Source organism: Polypterus senegalus, chromosome 4 (genome assembly GCF_016835505.1).
Source record: "Polypterus senegalus isolate Bchr_013 chromosome 4, ASM1683550v1, whole genome shotgun sequence".
In the NCBI taxonomy this organism is placed as follows: Eukaryota; Metazoa; Chordata; class Cladistia; order Polypteriformes; family Polypteridae; genus Polypterus; species Polypterus senegalus.
Window position 1 is genome coordinate 159,462,431 of NC_053157.1, and position 23,459 is coordinate 159,485,889.

The 23,459-nt window shown below is 37.5% G+C and overlaps 1 protein-coding gene across 7 annotated transcripts in view; it reads right to left on the bottom strand.

Moving 5' to 3' along the window:
- Positions 1-6,106: 6,106 nt before the first annotated feature.
- The window catches only part of kcnip4a (potassium voltage-gated channel interacting protein 4a), a 1,100,580-nt gene continuing 1,083,227 nt past the window's right edge, over positions 6,107-23,459 (bottom strand). For all 7 annotated transcript variants that reach the window (XM_039751572.1, XM_039751571.1, XM_039751575.1 and 4 more), the window contains 2 exons: positions 9,119-9,181; positions 6,107-6,256 (listed from right to left, as the gene is read on the bottom strand). In XM_039751572.1, coding sequence (XP_039607506.1) covers positions 6,209-6,256; positions 9,119-9,181 — 111 coding nt within the window. In that variant the 3' untranslated portion in view covers positions 6,107-6,208. The remainder of the gene's footprint in view (positions 6,257-9,118; positions 9,182-23,459) is intronic.

Consider the following 23,459-nt stretch of genomic DNA (forward strand, 5'->3'; position numbering starts at 1 on the left):
CTTCTTATAACACATTTTATATGAAAGATAAGAGCAATTTGGAAAAGAACAGCCCATTCAAAGCTTGCCAATTCTGTCTACCAACAAACTGAATTCTGAAGGTCCGTAAAGTCCTATAATACTAATGTCAAGCTGCTTCGCCTCCATTTAATGTTTACGGCAGATTGCAGCATTCTGTTTTTAGGAGATTTTAATATTGACTTGTTAACATTGACTTGATATCAGTTTGCTGACACTGCAGGCAATCATTTGTTAAAATGGTGTCTTTCAGCAGGCAAGCAAATGATTATTGTAGGGAGCATTTTTAAAAGCAGGCAAATATCCTTCTTTTACCCTGATCAAATTTAGGACAAATGTAAAGACCACAAAGAAGGCAAAAAATATAAGCAACCAGAGTGAGCCAACTTCTCCTCTGCTCTTTTATAAATAATAGACTGCAATTTGAGAAGAAAGACAAGAGGCAGAGCTGGAAGTGGCAGAATTGAAGATGCTACGATTAAGAATGAGTATAACAGAGGGAAAAGATACAACAATTGGGTGATCAAGTGAGACAGGCTAGATTGAGATGATTTTGGCACATGCAGAGTAGAGATGAGGGGTACATTAGGAAAAGAATGTTGAAGATGGAACTGCCAGGCAAGAGGAAAAGAGGAAAGCCAAAGATGAGGTTTATGGATGTGGTGAAGGAGAACATGAAGGCATTAGGTATTTCAGAAAAGGACATAAAAGACAGGGATAGATGGAGACAGATCATCTGCCATGTTGACCTCTGAAGTGGGAGCAGCCGAAAGAAGATGACGACTTTGAAAAGATGCCAGCTCTTGCACTGCAAGCCGAGTGATGGCTTGTCTAGCAGGGTGATCACTAAGGAAGTTACTTTAAAGTGTTCTTTGGATTTGCTGAGTGAACATATGATTCCTAAACACAGTGCCATGTTTAATCTTCAATGTGGCACCAGCAGCCTGGTCAATGGTAAGGCAATCTTTCAAGATGGGTATTGAAAAAAGTTCACAACAAGGGGCACTAGCTGAAACTATAAATATCAATAAGGCCATTTACAGAGGATTGTTTGATTTTACACAATGGGTGGCAGCAAAGACCTGAAACAAACTGCACTTCAGGCCTCCATTCTGTCTACAGCACTTCATTAAATAGTGGTCATCATTCGTGCTTGCCAAGCCGGGTAGTTAAGACAGAGACACGAGTGCAAAAAGTATTGCCAACAATGTGACATGCTAATATATGCAATCAGTTGCTTTGGATGGCATTGCCATGTTTATTTTCTCTTTTATTGTTGTTTTTGTTATTTGTGAATTATTTGACATTTTATTCTAGTTGTGTATGTTGTTTTACTTTTGTTCTATTGGTGTATTATATAGTTTCTATGTTTTTGACATTTCTCTTATATGTTCCATGTTTTTGGGGTGGGTGAAACCCCAGAGGGCATGACTACCCTTGTATCACACCTAAAGGATCAACCTCCGCTTTTAAAGGCAAGCTGAGAAAATAAATCCCTTAGTGTTCTTGGAGAGTATTGTAAGTATTGCCATTTCTTGCCTTTGCTGAATATTTGATTATCTTTCTTTCTATTTTTGGATTTTGATTTCTGAATGTTGTATTGGGACTTGTTCACCTTTAGGATTGTCTTTCAGCCAACTCATTTTTGTTCTTTTGAGTGTTTCTTGTATTTATGCAATATTTAAAGATAAATATTTTTGTGGACTTGTCTCTATGCGAGATGAATTTTTCACAGTTCTCCTTGCCCTGAGGTATTTTTGTTAGCATTTTGAGACTTTAAGGCATTTCTGAAATTTAAAAGCCTGTTCCACATATTTAGGGCCTGGTCAGGTCCAAAGCCTCCTAGTTGCCTATATGTAGCCTTGTATGGGTGAGATCTGTATTGGAGCAGTCCACTGAAGATTCTGGCTTGTATTTTTATTTAATTATTTATTTTTTTTAAAGGGCCTTACCCCCTTTGCTATTTTGGTGTGCCCATCTCATAATAGATATCATATGGTTCAATAACATTGTGTATGGAGTGTTCCTGTATTTTCAGACTTTTATTAGTTTTATCTTTATTCAAAATTTGTGTAAACAATGAAGTCTGACAACTTTTACAAAAAGTATTTCTAAATAACAGTATATATTTTTAGGGCAATGTTCCTGATATTACTACTAGCATACAGGGTTTTGAATATTTTAGCAAGCTACTGTTGAGTAAACCCCACTGAAGTTGTTTCACCTGGAGTTTGGCAAAAATGCAGAAGAAACTGAACTAGTTTCAGTGGATTACAATGGTGGGTTTAAGTGTCCCAGAGGGCTAGGGAAGCATTTGTCATCTGTTGTGGGCCACAATGTGACTTTAGGTGTGAAGCAACAATGCTAACTACTGCTCCACTGTACCCCCTTGAGATAAACCTATTCTCTGCGTCCACAATACTTGGAGTCCTTTATCTCTCTCTGTGTCTCTCAAGTTCCTATCACTACGATTAACTTACACCCACAGAGTCTGTCATATACTCTGTCCCTGACACTACCTGATCTATGCTACATAGCAAGGAGCATCTGGAGTACTGATTGGGTAGTGACAACACACATAGAATTCGAATTCTGTCATAAAGATGGGTACTTTGTGTTTGACAGCTCATAACCAATGAATGCTCATCTGGAAGTACAATGCATAGAATGTAGCGATGAGGATTTGTCTTATGTGATGAATAGAAAAAATGGAGAAAAGAGTTGAGATTGTGGCTGAATGCACTGTAGCTGTTAACTTTCTAAACAGTGCCAGCTCCATCGGACAGGATGCTATTTGTCAGATAAAGGGGCGATCACAAATGTGCTAAAAAGTCTACACTCAGTCGGTAAATGTGACATGGGCTGTGATTTTAAGTTATTCAAATTGACACAGTCTGGCAAAGAAATCAGTAAACATGGTCGGAAAAATCTGACATACCCCATGACTAGGAATAATGTGACAACAGCTTCATGCATTATCTTTAACACCAGAATGTCTTTTACAACACACATTTCAAAACTATCTAAACCCTGTTTTTTCCAGTTTAAATACTGGAAAATCAAGGCTTTTTTAAATATGGAGGAAAGTGAGAATGGAATTCATGCATTTATTTCTAGTAGGATTGACTAGTATAATGCACTTTCACAGGCTATTCAAATCATTTTTTCAGTTATTTCAAAATGCTGCTAAAAGAACCATGACAAGAACCAGAAAGTACAAACATAACTCCATTTCTTATATTGTGACACCTACTCCCAGTTAAGCTTAGGGCCGATTTTAAAATCCACTTCCTTACATATAAAGCCTGAAAGTGAAGCACTGCTTTTCTATCTGAACATATCACTACTTAGAAACCAGAATGTCCATTAAGATCTCAAAATGCCAGCCTACTTAGGATTTCAAGGATTAAGAAAATAACAGTGGGACGTTGAGTTTTTAGCTACAGGGCACCAAAGATGTGGAGTGATCTGCCAGCTAATGTAAGAGATGTATAAGACTTTGTCAAGCATACCATGATTAGAGCTGCTGATGAGTTGTACATACTGTATCTCTGTCTCTTTGTACAAAAACAAAAATAGATAGGTGTTACAATAATTAAGACCCATTACTAATCCATCTCTTCTTCTAGTACCAAACTGTTCCCCTGCCCATGGATAGACATGAGATACTGGGAGCTGTAGAAAGATTAAGATGTCCCAGCACATACTGTACTGTAGAGTACCTGGGGGTGGAAGGCTAGTTGGCCAAGGTCCCCTGGTCTGTGACAGTGTCCGATTCCTCTTTGACTTTTGACTATGGACTCCCCAGAAGTTTATTTTCTCCAGAGATGCAGCTCTCTGGAGATTTTGTTTTTCTCATCTGTGTTGTCAACTGGTAAATAGTTCAACAAATAATTCATGGGCCAATATTTTTAGGTCTCATTAATGTTAATCTGTTTGGAGCTGCTTGTTCTACTGTGTGAGTAGCAAATCTGTATCTTTATGTGAACATATTGTTTAATTAGCAGTCTGTAATTGCCTTTTATGGGTGAACTTGTTACAGCAATCTGAGCCTGTACTTAGTAAGAAGTAATATACAAAAATAAACAATTTTACACCAGGAACAAGTTATGCCTTCTCTGGCATCATGTCATTATTTTTGGAACAATGTTTGAAAAGAAATTTGTTTTGGAGAAAAAATGCAGTATTTAACTGAGCCATTTTTAAAAACTGTCAGCCATTTTTAGCAAAGGAAGGAGTTATTAAACCAGCAGTGAAAAGATACTACATGCACATTTAACAGATATTTATGCCACATTAACTTCCATCAAACGAGAACTAGAGTAGGCTATGTTATTAACAAATCTGGAACTTTTTGGATTACTGAGCTTCTGTTCTTGCACAGTCAACCCCCTTTGCTCCATATGAACCCATACAGCACATACCATGGAGGTACAGATTTAAAAGTTATGGGTGTTCACCTTTAGGAGGTTGTTTTTAGCATCGAGTAGTGAGATGGTAGAGTTATAAAGTGACCAGTTAAACAGGTTGGCTCCTTACTGAACTTGACACTGAACTGCGTATCGATTTGACCAAATACACTGCTACTTTTATCTTTAAAAAACACAAAGCCATACAATACAATGAACATTCTAACAAGTTTATTTTTTCCTGTTTTTATAAAATGTACACATTGTAAAACACAAAGACACTACAGTAAGTTTCATGTGTACATGTACTGTACTACTTTTTGTTTCCTACACTGGTGCTAGCAGAGCAACCTTTACATGCCTCTAACAACTCATCTCTACACCAGAATAGATACCTGATTTATGATTTGCAATTAAAATGTACTGCACTGACATTTTATTGCAAAGTTGGCATCTGTGCATTTTTCTCTTTTGATTAAACTGGTCTGAGGGAACAACAAACCCAATTTTGTTTAGTATTGTGGACCCTTCAAGGAAAAGAAGTATATTCAAGATGCCTGTCTACATGTATATACATTATTAATTCTAAACGTTTTAAAAAGTAACAGACAACATGACAGCATTATTGCTATATTAAAGTAGAAGGGTTAAATGTTATTAATACTAGTACAATGAAAGAATTGATCTAGACAACATTCAGTGTCAGTATGGTGACATAATACTGTTAGGAGCTGACTGAAGCACCAGCACAGTTTCTGGGAACTTTTTATATTTTTATTTTTTTCCTCTTCTTGGTTTCCAGTTTTACATTTGTTAAAATAAGGAAGGACTTAAGGGTGATTTAGGAAAACTTAACAAAATTGTTTTTGTATCCACCACTAGATGTCAGCTCTGTACTTTCATTGGCAGAATATGTCTGCTCCTTACTTTCAATTAACTGATAATCCACAGTGTGCTCACGAGAATGAAACAAAACACTGACATCTTGAACCAGTCTGCAAGAAGCCTTAATGAATCTGGTGGCCTGAAATAAACCACAAAAGGCTGATGTTATCATTATATACATGGGCAGCAGAACAAACGCAGACTGGACCTTCTATTAAATACGATGCTTGTGCCACCTTTTCCTACTTTTTTAAATAAATGCTGAGTTACTAAGATGGTCTGAATAAAACACACAAAACATACATTTCAGATTGCTTGTTCAGCTACATAATGAACTGAAATTTACCAAGAAAAGAGAGAGGCTGGTGCTTTAGTCACATTTTGCAATTTTAGCAGTTTACATCACTGAAATAAAAAAAAAAAAATTATTCAGGAATTCTGCAAATAAACATTAAGCAGCAACAGCTTTGTTAATGGCTATTTCTTGAGAAATTCAAGATACACTAGCATAGACAATTTTCATTATATTTCATTTTTTTAAAAGCCAAATAATTAAATTTATTAATGCATTTATAATGGGTTGTATTCCAGGGAATCTTTTTTTACAGACATGCATTAACATGAATGAAACATGAAAATATTTTTTGAAAAATGTTTTACTATATTTTAAAAAATGAATTAAAAATAACAAATAAAATGTTTATAATTTAACAAATGTTATTTGCATAATATATATATATATATATATATATATATATATATATATATATATATATATAATCACATTATTCAGCACAAAGCTGATATTATTTTAACTATGTATGAAGACAAGTCCTCTTCTGTATTTTCAGACTGTTTTTCCCATCTGGCCATTAAAGGGCCAAAGAACACTTCCATTAAATGACATTTTCAAACAGCTGCATGGATCTCATTATATTTTCATCCTGGAGGAAGAAAATAAAAGATTAGCACAATAAGGTAGTGCAGTGAGAAGAATTAATTTTAATCATCTATCTAAAAACTGCTGGCAATATAAAGAAAAAAACGGGAAATGCCAAAAGATGAAAGTCAACCAATTATATTCGGCAAGTTTCAGAGAATAGGGTGGGGGTTTAATTTGGCAGAGAAGTGTTCATCACAATGCAAAATTCAAAGAACTAAAATTAGGCAGCTTGCCATTTCAATCTGCAAAGTAAGTCCTTCATTTTTTTGCTTTCTGAATAATTTGCTTCCAAGGATCTCAACAGTGTCACACAACTTGCTTTACATCAAAAACATTAAAACTTGTTTCATTAACTCGTTTTTTTTTAAGATTCAATGTTATTATAAAGCAAAGGGAAATCTCCTGACACTCTTTTTTTTGTGTGAAACAAAGGTCTGTGAAAATATTCCCTAAACAGGTTTATATTAATCTTGAATGCATAATAGAAAGCGCTGATTTTGTAACTGCAATATGAGGAGGATGGGTTTGAGGAGATGGTGTTTTTACACACTAATACCCTACAGTTATGAACACACTAATAACCTAATGCTTTACAGTCTGCTGGTGTTTAGGTTGCTGTCTCAGTGTCCTGCAAGGCCAAGAAGACAAAATTCTAAACTGCAGTTCTAGGAAAAGGGCATTTGTGAATGACAGACAGAGATCATGGACTGTCATTGGTTATTCCTCTACAATTCATGTTATGTCTCATGGATTTGGAAATATTTTATTCCTTTTTTACAGTCTGTGTCCCATGCATTATGAATACACATAAAGACAGCCGTTAGATGTAACTGCCTTTAGAAGGGGTCCAAATAGCATAGTTTGATGTAAGCCAGTGGCTATATTCCAAAACATTATCTTTAATGTCAATCACCCTGAATTGGTGACGATGTTCATGTTTTGAATTTTATTTTACATGATAATGTTGGTTGGAGGTAGAAAAGTATTTACTTAGATATATCGCTTTGAAATTCCGCTGTTCATGAATTTTCTCCCATTGCTTCCTTTCCTTATTGTGATTGTACCTTTGCATCAATGTTTAGAAACATTTCATCCTCTACATTATCTGCTTTATTTAATTACTTTATAGTATTTATCATTCTAGAATAACTGGTCTCTATATATTTCCCCAATATGCAGGGTAGGATTCAAAAGTAATGAGTCTCATTTTGTTCTGACACGAACGTACCTCGCCCCACTTGCCAGCGACGGTGGGTGTTGGCTTCACAACGCAATGGAGCTCCAGATCGGCCTTGACGGGAACCCCTGTGCGGTAGTGCGTTACACGGCGGAATGGAAAGATCGTTAGAGCAACGGTACGCGATCAAGTTCTTCGGAGTGAAGGGGATCATCCACTACGAGTTTGTCCCGCAAGGACAGACCGTGAATGCTGCAAAAAGTCCTGAAAAGGCTGAAAAGAAGCATCGCGCGCAAGCGAAGGGACATCAAGGACAGCTGGAAGCTTCACCACGATGACGCGCCCAGCCACACCGCCTTCATCGTGAGCGCCTACCTGGCCCGGGTGAACGTTCCGGTGGTCCCCCAGCCTCCCTATAGTCCAGACGTATCGCCTTCTGACTTCTTCTTGTTTCCACACTTAAAATCAGTGCTGAGAGGAAAACACTTCGACTCGATCGAGCGGGTCCTCAATCCCAGTCCTGGAGAGCCGCAGTGGCTGCAGGTTTTTGTTCTGACCTGGTTGCTTAATTAAAAAAGCAATTCTTGCCAATAAAGCACTAACAAGCTATGAAATTAAATTAACTCTGCTATGTCAGGTCATTCTCATATCCTAGATTTTCTTTCCCTTTTTATCATGCAAATGATCTGAAGGCTAAAATGGACGAGTAATTCTCAGTCCTTCACTTTTTTCTCTTCATTTTTCTTCCAAGTATTTAATTAAACCCAATAGTGCAGATAAATACACACAGGTGTAAATGTAAATAAGCTAAATGGAGAAATGCTGCTCTCTCTTGTCATTTGCATGTTATTGATAATAAGGAGCAATTTAAATAGCTGTTTAAGACAAAATTAAGCAATAAGGGCTCAAAATCACTAAAGTGAAGCAGAAGTGTTACTTTAGCAATAAGTACTTTTTATTAAGCAACTGGGTTGGAGCAAAAACCTGCAGCCACTGCGGCTCTCCAGGACCGTGATTGAGGACCCCTGGACGGGGACATCCAAGCAAATGTCAAGGCAGCCCTTGCAACCATCCCGGAACAGGCCTACGTGGAGGCCTTCGAGTCATGGAAAAGCCGCCTACAAAAGTGTATTGATGCAGGAGGTGCCTATTTTGAAGACTAGTAATTAGTTGTACCGATTTGCTCAATAAATTTGTCTTTTTGAACAAAGGCTCATTACTTTTGAATCCTACCCTGTATAGCCTATAAACCTACTGCTCTTGTTTCCGACAGTGGAGTTGGTCATTTTATCTTCATGCTCAGGAGAACTATCATTACCTAAAAAAGTGAATGTATGAAAGGCTACTTCCTTGAAGTTCATTTTTCTCTGCTACTTCATGCTTATTTATAGCCATCTATCTAATCTTTAACTAAGTGCTATTCTGTTTGGTTTTAAAGCACTAAAATAGTTCACTCATAATGCCTCATGGTTACAGCCTGAGCCACTTTACCTCCCTGCCTCTGACGGTGGGGAAACCTGAACATTATGCCGCCCAGAGACATTATTACATATCATTTGGTTGATTTTTTTATTTTAGTTGAAACATTATATTCACAGTTGAACACAATCTTTGTTTTTGATATCTAAAGGTTTACAGTTCTATGTTTACATACATTAGAAATGAAAAGCTTAGCATTTCACTTACTTTTTGGCAGCAGTCAATAAACTCATCAATTGTTACAACACCATCTTTGTTTTTATCCATTTTCTGTGAAGACAAAAAGGAAAGAAACATGTTTTTTGTATATAGTAATAATAATACACAATATAACATTAAGATGAATAATATGTATCAGCTAGTATGAAAAAATATCAGTTTTTCAGAAGTAATTGGGTGACTTTTACTCTTTTGAAAATGGAGCATTACTTACACTAAAACAACACATGTATCGATAGTCATAGGATTTTGAGAGCTAAAAACATAATTTATATTTTGAGGTTGTGCTAACAGCATTATCATTTTAATACTGTGTACATTTTTATACAAAAGAAAAGAAACTTACAGAAGTGGTGCCAGATGGGCTGGTCTGAGTATTTCAGAAACTGCTGATCTACTGGGATTTTCATGCAGAACTTTCTCTAGGGAATACAGTGAATGGTCTGATAAAGAGAAAATATCCAGAGCAGCAGTTGTCTGACTGAAAATGCCTTATTGATGCTAGAGGAGAATGGTCACACTGGTTCAAGCTGATAGAAAGGAAACAGTAACTCAAATAACCACTCATTACAACCGAGGTGTGCAGAAGAACATCTCTGAACGGACAACATGTTGAATGTTGAAGCAGTTGGACTACAGCAGCAAGTGATCACACTCTGAGGCTACAATTCACATAGGCTCACCAAATTTGGACAATAGAAGACCGGAAAAATCTTGCCTGGTCTGATGAGTCTTGATTTCTGCTGCGACATTCAGACGGTAGAGTCAGAATTTGGTATCAACATCCTGCCTGGTATCACCTGTTTAGGGGGGTGTTGGTGCAGTGATGTGGGGGATATTTCCTTAGTACACTTTAAGACCCTAAGTACCAATTGAGCATCGTTAGAATGTCACAGCCTACCTGAGTATTGTTGCTGACCATGTCAATCCCTTTATGATCGCAGTGTACCCATCTTCTGATGGCTACTTCCAGCAGGATAACATGCCATGTCACAAAGCTCAAATCATCTCAAAATTCTTTCTTGAACATAATAATGAGTTCACTGTACTCAAATGGCTTCCACAGTCACCAGATCTCAATCCAGTAGAGTGTCTCTGGGATGTTGTGTAACAGGAGATTCGCATCATGGATCTGCAGTCAACAAATCTGCAGCAACTGTGTGATGATATGATGTCAACATGGACCGAAATCTTGAATCTATGTCATGAAGAATTATGGCAATTGTGAAGGAAAAAGGGGATCCAAGTCAGTATTAGCAAGTTGTATCTAATAATGTGGCCAGTGAGCCTATATACATTTGTTGGGTTGTGTTTGGGGGTTCCCCTTGACCTTTCACACTATAATCAGGGACATAATCAATTAGGACAGATAAAAATATCAGGGGCTTGATATTATTCTTGGACATTCCTGAAAAAAGATCAGGGCCTTGATGCAATAGAACAGGGGCCAAACCTTCTGATGCCATCTTGCCAACAATGTCAATGCCTTGCTGTTTGGAAAAAAAATCCATCTTTCCATGCTCTTGTTATGAAATGAATTTAGTCAAAATAAGAGTCACAGAGAGCATCAGCATCAGATGGAAGGCAGGAAACAACCCTTGATGGGGCATCAGTCTATTACTAGGCTGGCCCAGAGCTGACGGTTAACTAAAGCAACTTCAGGATAACAATAGGGGATGAAAACCAAGATATTTTTCATATTGTTTGCAATTTACAAGTTACTACTGGCATCTGTTATAATTTGTTTTTATCACCATTCTGCATAAAAACATGAGATTCAAATGTTTTTCTCACTATCACTACAAACTAGTAATATGATAGTGATAGTGAATATACAAAAAATATATTTTTCGGTGGAGTATTAACTGACATGGTTGTCTGATGGCTGTAGGGCATCTGTTGGTGAAGATAGATTCAGTGATCATGATTTTGCCGATGATACTGTGATCTTTGTGGAGTCAATGGAGGATCTGACCAAGACTCTTGGGAGATGTAGTGAGGAGTCAGAGAGTCTAGGCCTATTCAGTGTCCTGGATAAAAACCAAGATCCAGGCTTTTAATGATCTCTATGGCACACCCATCAGCGGTGTGTCTGTCTGTGGAGAGATAGTCAACCTTGTCAAGAGGTTTACTTACCTCGGCAGCAACCTTCATGTATCTGGTGACTCTTCCTATGAAGTGAGTAGACTAATTGTGAGAGCATGGAGGTCATGAGATTGCTGGAAAGAGGTGTGTGGTGCTCCCAATATCTATGCAAAAGGACGAAGGCCCAAGCCTTTAGAGTTCTGGTGCTTCCTGTTTTGCTATATGGTTGGAAAATATATATGCTATCCAGTGACCCGAGACAAAGGCTGGACTCCTTCAGAACTGTGTCTCTTCGGAGAATACTTAGGTACTGCTGGTTTGACTTTGTGTTCAATGAGCAGTTGCTCACGGAGTCCCTAAATGAGGCACATTACCTGCATTGTGAGGGAGCGTTAGTTATGATACTACAGCCATGTGGACCATTCCCTGAGGTTGATCTAGCACATAGGATCCTCATTGTTGAGGACCTGAGCAGCTGGACCAGGCCAAGGGGATGCCCACATAACACATGGCTGCAGCAGATAGAGGGTCATGGCATGGCATTAGATAAGTGACAAGTTCGAATGGCATACACAGGTTAGATTAAAAGGCCAGAACATTTTTTTTCAGCCAAAATATAAGTGGAAGAAGAAAAAAAGCAACATAATATTAAAAAAGTGATTTCACTTGCACTGTGCAGTCCCCGAAACAGAACTAAAAAAGTAGGTTTAACAAAGAAATGTGATTCATTTGAATATGTACCACACAGGTAAGCTTTAAATTTGAAAGGATTATCTCTGCTGGACATGGGGGAAGTTATTTTCTTCCCTCCAGTGTAGCTTTGATATATCATACAGCACTGTTGCGTCTAATACCTTTTATTAAAAAAAAAAAAATCTTCAAATCATACATTTTTATTTTCTGAAATACTATTTTACTGAATGATTTGCGTATGTTAAGCAGCTTAGTAATATAATTAGGACTAGCTGTGACAAGACTTTATAAAGCTTTTTTTAAAAGATAACTAACTTTATTTATCACAAATGCAACTAGGCTGTTGGCCATACAGTGAACTGGCAGGCAAAACGATTTTTTCCCATTCAAAACTACATCTCTTTTAGTTACCTGGATTACTCTCCAACATATAGTATCATGATAGGGATCTGCATAAACTGAACAATCTTACAACACTGCCACAATTTTCAGTAGTACTACATATCTAACCAGGCTGCTGTCACTGTCCTTCATTCCTTCACAAGCATACAAGAATGCTTAAAGTGAATGGGTTGCAGTCCTAAATAGAAGTGTTCTTTTCTGTCATTATGACTAACAGTTCTAGAGGCTGACTTCAAGAATTCAGGGATGGCATGGCTGGGCAAGAAGACAGCTATTCTTGAGCACCGTCATCTTCTGGAGACCCTGCTGGTCTAACCCAACTGTCATACATATAGTGAACTCTTTGGTTTGCTGGTTTCTAACAGTGACAGGGATTAAACTTACTCAAAAAGTATAGTGAGTAATTTAAATCGTTATCCTTCCCTGCTCAGTGAATGCAAAAGCAAAGATAATGTGCAACAAATAATCAATAATTAGTAAACCACTGTGGTTTACAGTGTCTATAAAAGGTATTCACACCCTTGGAAGTGTTCGCATTTTATTGTCAATATTGAATTCCTGTGGATTTAATTTGACTTTTCTGATACTTCGCCACAGAAAAGACTCTTTAATGTCAAAGTGAAAAATAAAAAACCTCCGAAAAGAAATAAACTATTTACAAAATATAAAAACTATAATAATTGATCACATAAGTATTCCTCCCCTTCATATCAGTATTTAGTTGATGCACCTTTGGAGCCATGGCAGCCTTGAGTTCCATTTTACTTTTACTGCCCAGAGGGGGCTGGGTGGTCTCATGGCCTGGAACCCCTCCAGATTTTATTTTTTCTCCAGCTGTTTGGAGTTTTTTTTTTTTTCTGTTCTCCCTGGCCATCGGACCTTACTTTTATTCTATGTTAATTAGTGTTCTCTTATTTTAATTCTTACTTTGTCTTTTTTCTCTTTCTTCATCATGTAAAGCACTTTGAGCTGCATTATTTGTATGAAAATGTGCTATATAAATAAATGTTGTTGTTGTTGTTTACTTTACAAAACAGCTCAAGCTCTGTCAGATGTTTGAGCTTTATGGGTGAACAGCCTTTTTTGGCACAACCACAAATTCTCAGTTGGACTGAGATGTGAACTCTGATTGGCCACTCCAGTATATTAACATTGTTGTTTTTAACCTAGCTTTGGCTTTATGGTTGGAGTTGCTGTCTTAGTGAAAAACACATCTTCTGCCGGGGCACTGGTTTCTTGCAGAATGCATTCATTTTTCTTGCAGGATTTTCTAGTACTTTGCTGCATTAATTTTACCCTCACAAGCCTTCCAGGGCCCCCAACAAAGAAATTCACACAGCATGATGTTCCCAGCCCCATGCTTCATGGAGGGTATTGTGTTTTTGATAACAGAGTGTTTGGCTTATGCCAAACATGTTGTTTAATCTGATGGCCAAAGAAACCCTCAGTTTTGGTCTGATCACACCACAGAACCTTCTTTCAGCTCACTTTAGAGTTCCCCCATGTGCCTTGTGGCAAATTGTAGTCGAGCTATCATATATTTTTCTTTTTAACAGTGGTTTCTCTTTGCCACTTTCTCATAAAGCTGTGACTGGTGAGACAGTTGAGCAACACTTACTCTATGCAGAGTCTGATTAATATCAACCACAGTAGCTTAATCCAGGCTCTTTTCATGTGTAGCTCCTTGCTGTTGGAATGAGCTGTCCATCTCTATTCAAAATTTTGACTGTTTAATAACCATTTGAAGACTCTTATGTGGTGAATGTCTGTCTTACTGACATTAGCCGTTAGGATTTTTAATGTGGGAAGTGTAAATACCTTGTGTTTTGTTCTGAGCTCTTCATTTGTGATGATCAATTTGTACCCTTATGTTTACTTTATTATGTTCACCTCTTTTGTACATCAATTTGGATAAAAGTATATGTTAAGCGAATAAATGAAAATGTACATTTTAGTTACAGTTTAAAATAACAAAAACATTCTGAAAGAAAAATAAAATCTAAATTTGGCAGTTATGCATAAAAATCCAAATATTTCAGTGTGAATATTCAAATTTAAGATTTTACACATATTGATATTAGGAGACTGCTTGGTGTTTACTGATTTGTACTTTTTTAAGGAAGGGAACTCACTACACTGGGCAGCATGGGTATACATGGAGGTGCTGTGATTAGCACTACTGCTTCACAGATCCATGGACCAGGTTTTGATCAGCAGTCCGATCCCAGTCTGCACAGAGAGTGCCTTGTCTCCCTGTGTTTTTGTGGTTTTATAAGAGTTCAGCTTTACACACAAATCTCTTAACTGTGATGTATTGACATACCATTTGAAGTTGGATCTGGCTTGGTGCCCGAAGTGCCAACAATAGGGGCCACTTGTGCAAAACCCTATAAGTAAAGAATCTAACTAAAATGCCTGGGTGAAACCTGTTTTGCTTTCATCTTCACTGAAAAGAGCTTCACTTCAACCCATTAGTACACAGGCTAGTTACACAAATTATATTTTAAATTTGTTTAAAGGTTTCTCCAAAAATCCAAAAATAGCTTGACATTTTAAAAGTTCGTTTCACTTGATGTGGGCCTTAGAATAAAATGCTTTAATGCCAATCAAATAATTTGAAAAGTGACTGTAGTGAGATTGCCTTATGTTTCATATAAAAGTCCCATAAGGTCCTTAAAATATTAGTTATTATTAAGTTATTCTATCTTCATTATTCTATCTCAAAATTAGATCGATTAATTGACAAATAAAATATGCAATAAAAGCTTTTTTAGTAACCTAGTTACTGCCCTCAATAACAAAAGAAATCATTCTTCTTCCCTTCTCTAGCGTTAAATTTATAATTTCATTTTACCTGGCAAACATATACATTTCTATAAATTGTTTTCCAGCTAAGCTGATTTATTATGATGTTGTGGAAAATGTTCACATTGTGTGCTGGAATGTTCTACACATGTGTGAAACCCTCAGTGGTTTTGTGGCACTTAAACAATGGTAAAGATGTAATCTTTAATTAATTCACTATTTATGGTGTAAGTTGCTATAAACATAAACTGTATGATACAGAAACAATTTGAAGGGATTCTGATTTTCTGTTGGCCTATGGCCTTGGTATTTATGTATACTCTAAATACTTTGTCCTACAGTCTCATGTGTTAAGAACTTAATTGCACAGTGAGGTGCTCTTGTGGAATATTTTAGCTTATTTTTAAGAAGAATACTTTTTATAATTAAATTAGTGCTGTTATCATGAAATTCTCTTCAACCTGCTTCGTGCTAGCCATGGAATTCTATGTAATTACGGTTACTCACGAGTCAGAAGGGGTTATATATAATTTATAGTGTTAAGCCTGGAGAACTCTCAGAACAGTATTCTGTTGCTGTCTAGCGGATAAAATAACATTACCCTGCACGAAATCATGAATATTTCTATGCATTTTGACACTCTTTGGTAACTCAACAGTATTCATAAGTGGGACTTCAACCAAAACTCAATGGCACGTAAAGGAGAAGCTGTAAATCCAGTTTTAGAAGAAACAGAAACAGTACCATCAGTTGAATCAAGCAATAGTGACAAAAGTGTGAATTGGTGATCAGACATTCACATGGGATAGTGAAACTTATGCAATGACACTATATGACCAAACTGCTGTGATATACCTGTTGAATTAATTTGCCTGGAGGTTAATTATGATGCAAGTAGGTACGTGGCAAAAAGGCAAAATTATTGTGATCAAGTAGAAAAACAAGAAAGAAGTTATCCCCTAAGCACTGTTCACCAATGCAGCAACTGTAGTTTATGTCAGGGGAAATATGGAAGTCACAAAGCCTTGTGCTGTGTTAGACTACAATAATGCAAGGAGTATGTCCGTTCTGTGGATCAGGCACCAAAAATATTATTAAAAAGGTTTGCAAAGAAACTCACTTCTACTGTCCCAAATGCAACATCAGGCTATGTGCTGGTGATAGTCAAAACATATCACACGAAGGACATGTGCTAAATCTGCATCAGTACAACAGTGGACACTAACCATGCCTTTTCTACTATTTATGTTTATATTTTTATAGTGTAAGAAGGATGCTATATAGTGCCTTACCTGACACAGATTGGACACGGGAGGCACGGGTAAAATAAACAAATTATTTATTTTTCGTCAGCTGAAGGGCACGTCTTCCCCGTAATCCCTCTAGCCACAACACAGTCCCAAGCACTAAACATAACATCAAAACACTCCATTCTCTTCCACCACCACTCCTCCACAGCTCTCTCCTCCTTCCTCCCAACTCTGGCCACTGAGTGGTGGTCGCTGGCTCCCTTTTATCAGGCACCCTTCAGGTGGTTGATTGCTGACATATGGCTGCACTTCCGGGTAAGGCGAAACCAGTGCCCAAAAGGGGCCAGCTGCTCTTGTTGCAGCACCCCCTGGTAGCGCCTGTAGGGCCCCACAGAGCTGCACAGAACTCCAACCCCCATGAAGCCCTGGGGGAGTCCGAGGCACCGCTGCAACCCAGGGAGGCTGGCATCTAGTGTCCAGGGGGAGATACTGGGCTTCCCCCCTTGTCCCCCTGACAGATGTGGTGAAGAGGCGTCCCAGGCCAGGCATGGGCCCCCGGCCATCTGTCACAAGAGTTACATAATTCTGTTACACATAATAACATTTTTCCTTATTGAAAAAATTCAATGTTTTTCACTTCCACCCCAGAGGTAAACATAACTCCAAGGATGCTACTATGTACCACCATATTCTGCGTTGTTTTCTATGTGGGTCATCATATTTTTTATAACTATGAAAGCTGTGGCTAGTCACATGACATGGAAGTAAGGTGATGTGTGATATTGCCTGTATAAAACACTAGGAGATGTGTGAACTGTGACTGTCTTGATACAGACAAGGCGTAGTGGTTGGTTAAAAGGTCCCTCTAACAAACGATTTTGGCATAGGCCTGTGGTTTCAGTCATCTTTGTTCCTGATTTTCCATGTCTGTTTTATATTTTAGTATTCTAGTTTTTGCCTCTTTTTGTACTTTGGCCCTGAATTGTGTTTATAATGTCCATTTCACAGATATGCTTGTTACTGACCCTTACATTCCTGACTCCTTATCACGGATTAATCTTTAAAAACTAGCTTGCATCTCTGCTGCTCAGAATAAAATCTGATATCTGTTAACACACTGTATACTATGGATAGACAGTTCTGACTAATACTGTTTTCAGCTGTGCCTACATAATAACCACACTGAACAGTTTCACAAATAAATACATTTTGAACTTATGAGGAATCTGTAAACTTTACAGAAAGTGTTGCTGTAGCTGTATTATGTTGAGTCTCAAAGCATAGTTCTCCAGTAGACTCTTAGACCTGTTTTCCCTACACCAGCAGCAGAAAAGGAGCCCTACTTTAGTATCTGGATTCTTATGCAGATGTGCTAGTCTATTTCTATTTTTCCTGTATACTCTGCATGACAATGAAAAATGTGCTTGGCAAGTGTAGGAGAAATGCTAGTAGTTCATCTCTTTACCATCAGAGTTGCTTACTTTTTGTAGATCTTTATTCTAGGCATGTGTTTCCAGCAAATTTAATCTATTTTATATAAAGCTAATGTCAGATCATTTTTAAAACAACATTAGTAATGATGTAGCCAGCGTGCTTTACATTAAAATGGCATACAGACAACCACCAAACCTTCAGCAACTAATTGTCCGAAGCTCCCTAAATGAACCAACAGAAAATGGCACATCTCCCTGCCTACAGAAAAGATGTAAAACGTGTGCCCACATCTACAATACAGACCGTCTAATTATACCAAACTCCCGACTTGAACATCACATAAAGGGATCATTTTCCTGCAGATCATCGAATGTTGTCTACCTAATTCTCTGCATGAAATGTCCTGACACTACACTCTATGTGGGAGAAACTGGACAAACACTCCGACAGAGAATGAATTTACACAGATTCCACATTAAACGTGGCAACACAGATGTTCCTGTAGCGGCCCACTTCAACAGCCATGGACACTGTGAGACGGACTTTAAAGTCACAGTGCTTATGGGCAACTTCAAAACGCAGCAAGAGAGAATAGAATGGGAAGTTAAGCTCATGTTAAAATTTAATACATTACAGCATGGCTTGAACAGAGACAAAGTTTTATAGCCAGATATGAAGACTGTTTGCATCTCTCAGACTGACACAGACAACCTGACTACAGATCTGCATTGTTTTGAAAAACTTCACAAACTTCAAAGGACTTTATTGGACAGTTATCTTATCTAAAGATCTTGACCATACATTGTTCTTCTATCTCCTGTTAAATTAATCTTAGCCTGAATGAACCTATTAATTTTTACATTTAAGAGTTTTCATTCAAAAATTTACCATTGTTGTTTCTTGTCCTAGTGTGTGGATATAAACTCAGGGAACTTCAGTTTCTGTATTACATCTTGCCTGAAGAAGGGGCCTGAGCTGCCTCGAAAGCTTGCATATTGTAATCTTGTTAGTTAGCCAATAAAGGTGTCATTTTGCTTGGCGTTTCTCTACATTCATAATGGCTAACACGGTACAACAACCTAGTACTATTAAAAATACAATAAACATAAAATATATAGCATAAAATACAATAAAACACAATATAACCAGCAGTAAATTGAAACACACAAATGAACTGGGGGGGAAAGGACATCAGTATCACTGAAGGTCATGATAACTGGAGAACAGAAATGTGTCTTCAATCTCATTTTAAACAAATCAATTAAAGGTAACTCCTTAATCTAATTAGTAATGAGTTCAGCAGCTGCAAAAGCCCTGTCCCCCTTAGTTTTGCACTTAGTATAAGGGACTCATAAGAGGATTGTCATAAGAGACAACTGACCGGTAGATTTAAGCTCTCTGGATGGCTGGTATAAAACACACAATTCAGATAAAAAGGCAAAAGCATACCCATGTGATGATTTAAAAACCAGCAGCACAACTTTAAAATCAATTCTAAAGCTAACATACAGCCAGTGTAAAGAGGATAATATTGGAGATACAGAGGTAAACATTTTTGGTCCATTTAAAAAACGAGCAGCAGCATTTTGAACCAACTGCAACCTGCATATCAGGGATTTACTAAACTCAGAATACAATGAGCATCAGTAACTTTCTCAAGATCCCTAGGAGGCAAAAAAAGGCCTAACATTAGCTAAAAGATGAAACTGGGAATGCAACTCTGGACCACAGAATTAATCTGTTTCTTAAAAGAGAGATTTCTGTCAAAATTAACTGCAAGATCCTGAACTTGAGGTTTGCAAAAGTCCATGGAAGAGGCAAGAAGTTCAAAAGCAATTTGAGCTTTGGCTGCAGAACAAACTATCATTGTTATTTTTTGCTTCATTTTTAAATTGCAATTATCCATCTCTTCCCCACTTTTAAGTGAGTGCAACGAGAATGCCATTTTATTGAAGTGCTTACTGTACACATCTGCTTGTGCAGCTTTGCTGAACATAATACTTTATGGGTAGTGCCAGCCTGCACTGTCTCGCCTGCAGGCATAGGGACAGATCAGATTAGTTACCAACAGGTTAGATAAGTGTTTTATACTCCACAGCAGCAGTGAAAGCAACTGACATTGTGCAGATGAGAAAAATCTGTACAGCAAGCAGTGGATTTTATCTTTTTTTTTTTTTAATTCAAAAGCAAGCTACTGTGTACCTTTTCTCTCCTTGCATCAATTGCATTTCATGGCTTTAAGAGAGCAGATGGAAGAAAGAACACATGTACACATCTGTAGTTGTTTCTCATGTGTTCTTCTGTTGCTTACTTAAAAATCCTGCAACAACCAGAGGCATCTCTCCCTCCCAAAGAATTCCCCTAAATTCTGCCATAGATAAACGTCCTGCTTACCTGCAAGGCACATATTTGAACGGTAACAAATGAGTTTTGTGTCCATAGATATTAGCTAATATGGTGATTTTGTGGCTGTTTGACCATATGTGTCCATATTTGAAATTAACAAATACAATCAAGTCCAGAATATTGAGTAATTCTGCTTTTATAACAGTGAGGAATTTACAACAAAGACACTGCTGGACACCTACCATGTGATGATTTGTAGCAGGTGAACCTGGCCCTATATTCATTAGCTTCTCAATCTCACTCTGCTTACTGTACTAGTGTTCAATGCAGTACTGCATTATTGCGGTGTATCCTGTCCAAATTTGCCCAGCGGTAATCTGGTAAGGCAACCATACTTACAGCAATGAATCCAGATGGATAAAAAAGCATAGATGATGCTGACAATGATGACACACAAACACAGGAAGGAAATAATACTTTTCCTAAGATCAAGCATGCCATGGCTGCCAGTAATGTACCTTGTAAAACATTTTTCATTTAGCTAACCTAGAGATACCCAAGAATTACATTTACTAGAAGCACACAAGAGTAGTGTGGGATAACAGAAGACTAACAAGAATTTTAGGTGTTTACCACAATAAAAGGTGAGAGTCTACTGACCATTATGTAAATGGCCAGATGGGGGTGTCAGAGTACCAGAGTCCACCAGAGGTTACTCTGGGCAGCTGCTCCTAATGCTTCTAAGGGTGTTGTAAGTCTTACCAGTTTCAGGGGTGCCCTAGAAGGGATCTATTTAGTGTCACCAGAATGTGAGTGAAGAAGACTGGAAAAATGTCAGCACAGCTCCTGTATGAAAAGTGTGATGGCAGGAAAACCCAATTTAGTGGATTGTATTGGACAGGTCCAGGAATGTTTAAGGGTACAGTGCTTTTCAGAAATATCTTTAAAAGACAAGAAGTAAACTAATGATATTAGTAAATGGACAAAATGTTAAAAATTTGTTGCATTAACTATTTCAAATTAAAACAGCCAAGATAGTTTAAACTTGTCATTTTAGAGGTTTCTTAAAATAATATGAAAATGTTGCTAGATGAACTGAAGCTTTCTTTCTACAAATGGGTGCCTGGTTAGCAAGAGTATAATGAAAGTAGCACAAGGCATGGTAAAAACTAGAAACAAGCCTACGGAAGAGAAAGTTCGACACTCGCAGCAACTCAGGACAATAGTATACAGATAATCGTCGACTTGCAACTTACGACCATTCAACTTATGATCTCTACCATGTCTCAAGGATAAACGACAGTTTTTGCACGCCAGTTCCGTATGCCAGATCTCATTCATGTCAATCTTAGTTGATTACCTGCAGTGCTTTTGATTAGATTTAGTTTCAATAGTTTCAGTTTTGTTTAGTTTTTGTCTTACAATTACAGGAAAAAAGGCAATTGATCTTGCCACAGAAAGTGAAGGTAATCAAACAGTATGAATGAGGAAAGAAAGCAAATGCGATTGCATGGGACTTAAGTTAACCCATTGTAACTGGTGTTCACTGCACGTGCTATACTGCTGCACTCTGGCATTGAATCTGGTTAACTTCTTAAGCTTTTGCATTGTGACTCACGATGTGCTGCTTCATTTGAAACGCAACAAAGGGGTATTGAAACCATACTGAAATCCTTTATGTTAATGTTTATTATTAACAGGCTGAAATGTTACAACAGAAAACATACGAGTGCTCAAACTCCGCCGATACCGTTCCTCCTCTCACAGTGAACACAATGAACACTGATGAGGTAACATAACACAGACAAAGAAAGGATTCTTGAAGCTGTTAAAGGTTTGGCATTCATGCGAGTAACAGCAACAACATAACAAAATAATAAAATAAAAAATGTACAAAAAAATGAAAGAAAATCTACACAACGTGCTAAGAATGACGATAAAAAGGATATAAAATTAAACAATATGAGTTAAGGGACTTATTATACAGTACTATACATATGCTATACACTGTATATAAATATATATATATATATACTTGTCTGTCTTATGTCCAGATTATCTTACAAGTCGACGATTACCTTTAATGTAATGTCAGTGCTGGAACTTGGCAAGCTGCAAGAGGAAGGCTTAAAGCAGGTCCTGTAGATGAGACTAACACGAACCATGATCAAAAAAGTCAGAAAGTCAGTTGTGCTAAGTTTCCAAATCCAAAACCAATTCCAAAAATCAAAGATGAAAAAACATATTAAAGGTCTAACTCCTTAAATCAATGTAATCATTGGCAAAATCCAAAATTATTTTAAACAAATTAAATGAGAAGTAAAGGGAAAGAGAAAACGAGGGAAGTCAGGGATGGATAAAGTAATAGAAGATTCAAAAGAAACGTGTTTGACTCACATGGAGGTGCAGGGACAAGCTGTTTGGTGAAGGTTGATCTATCACAACAACCCCATACAGAAGTAGGAAAAGATAAAGCAGAAGAAGAAGAATTGTAACAAATCCAAAAGCTTAAACGCTACTGATACTGTTCCACCTTTTTCAATTATCATTGGGTCAATAATATCATGTACTATGACCTTTGACAATGATGCAATAGCAGTGGGAACTTGAAAATACAACAAAACAGTAGTAACCACCTTAAAAAAAACTATACCAGAGATACAGGATTGACAGATGGCAGGGAGACTTGACAACATATCATTTAGAGGCAAAAAAGAAGATTTTGACCAAATAATTTAGTAACGGGAAAGGGCTTCAAAAAACCTGAACAGTTCCAGCATACTAGATATATTGGACAAGGCTTTACATAATGAAACCACCCTATTTGGTAATGGCAGGATCCTCTTATTTATCGTACTCTGTGGCCCTTGCTTTCCCATTTTCTCTTCAGGTTATTCGGGTATCCTTCTTAAACTCTAAACTCTACAAACCTTCCTTTGGCACCTACCTTATCATAGGTCATCAACAGCTGGCCCTGACTGGAAAGATTACTTCCCCCTTCGGGGAAACTGGCAATTTCTCATTCCTATGTTTAAAAACCCTGCTCTCAAAATTGGTGGCTGGCACTCTTGGCTGAAAACGGGAATCAGTGTGCTGGGGTATTTGTTTGAAAGTTCAGGAATTTTGATGTTCCCATCTTTACAAGCTTCATTTTAATTTCCTTTGTTCCAGTTTCCTTTTCTACCAACAACTCCAATCAGTGCTGAGAACATGCAGGGTTTCTCTAACTGTCCTTATACCTGACCATTCATTGTATTCTCTGTTTTGTTCTTTCTCTGTCTCTATCCTCTACTCTTTACTTTACAAAAAATCTT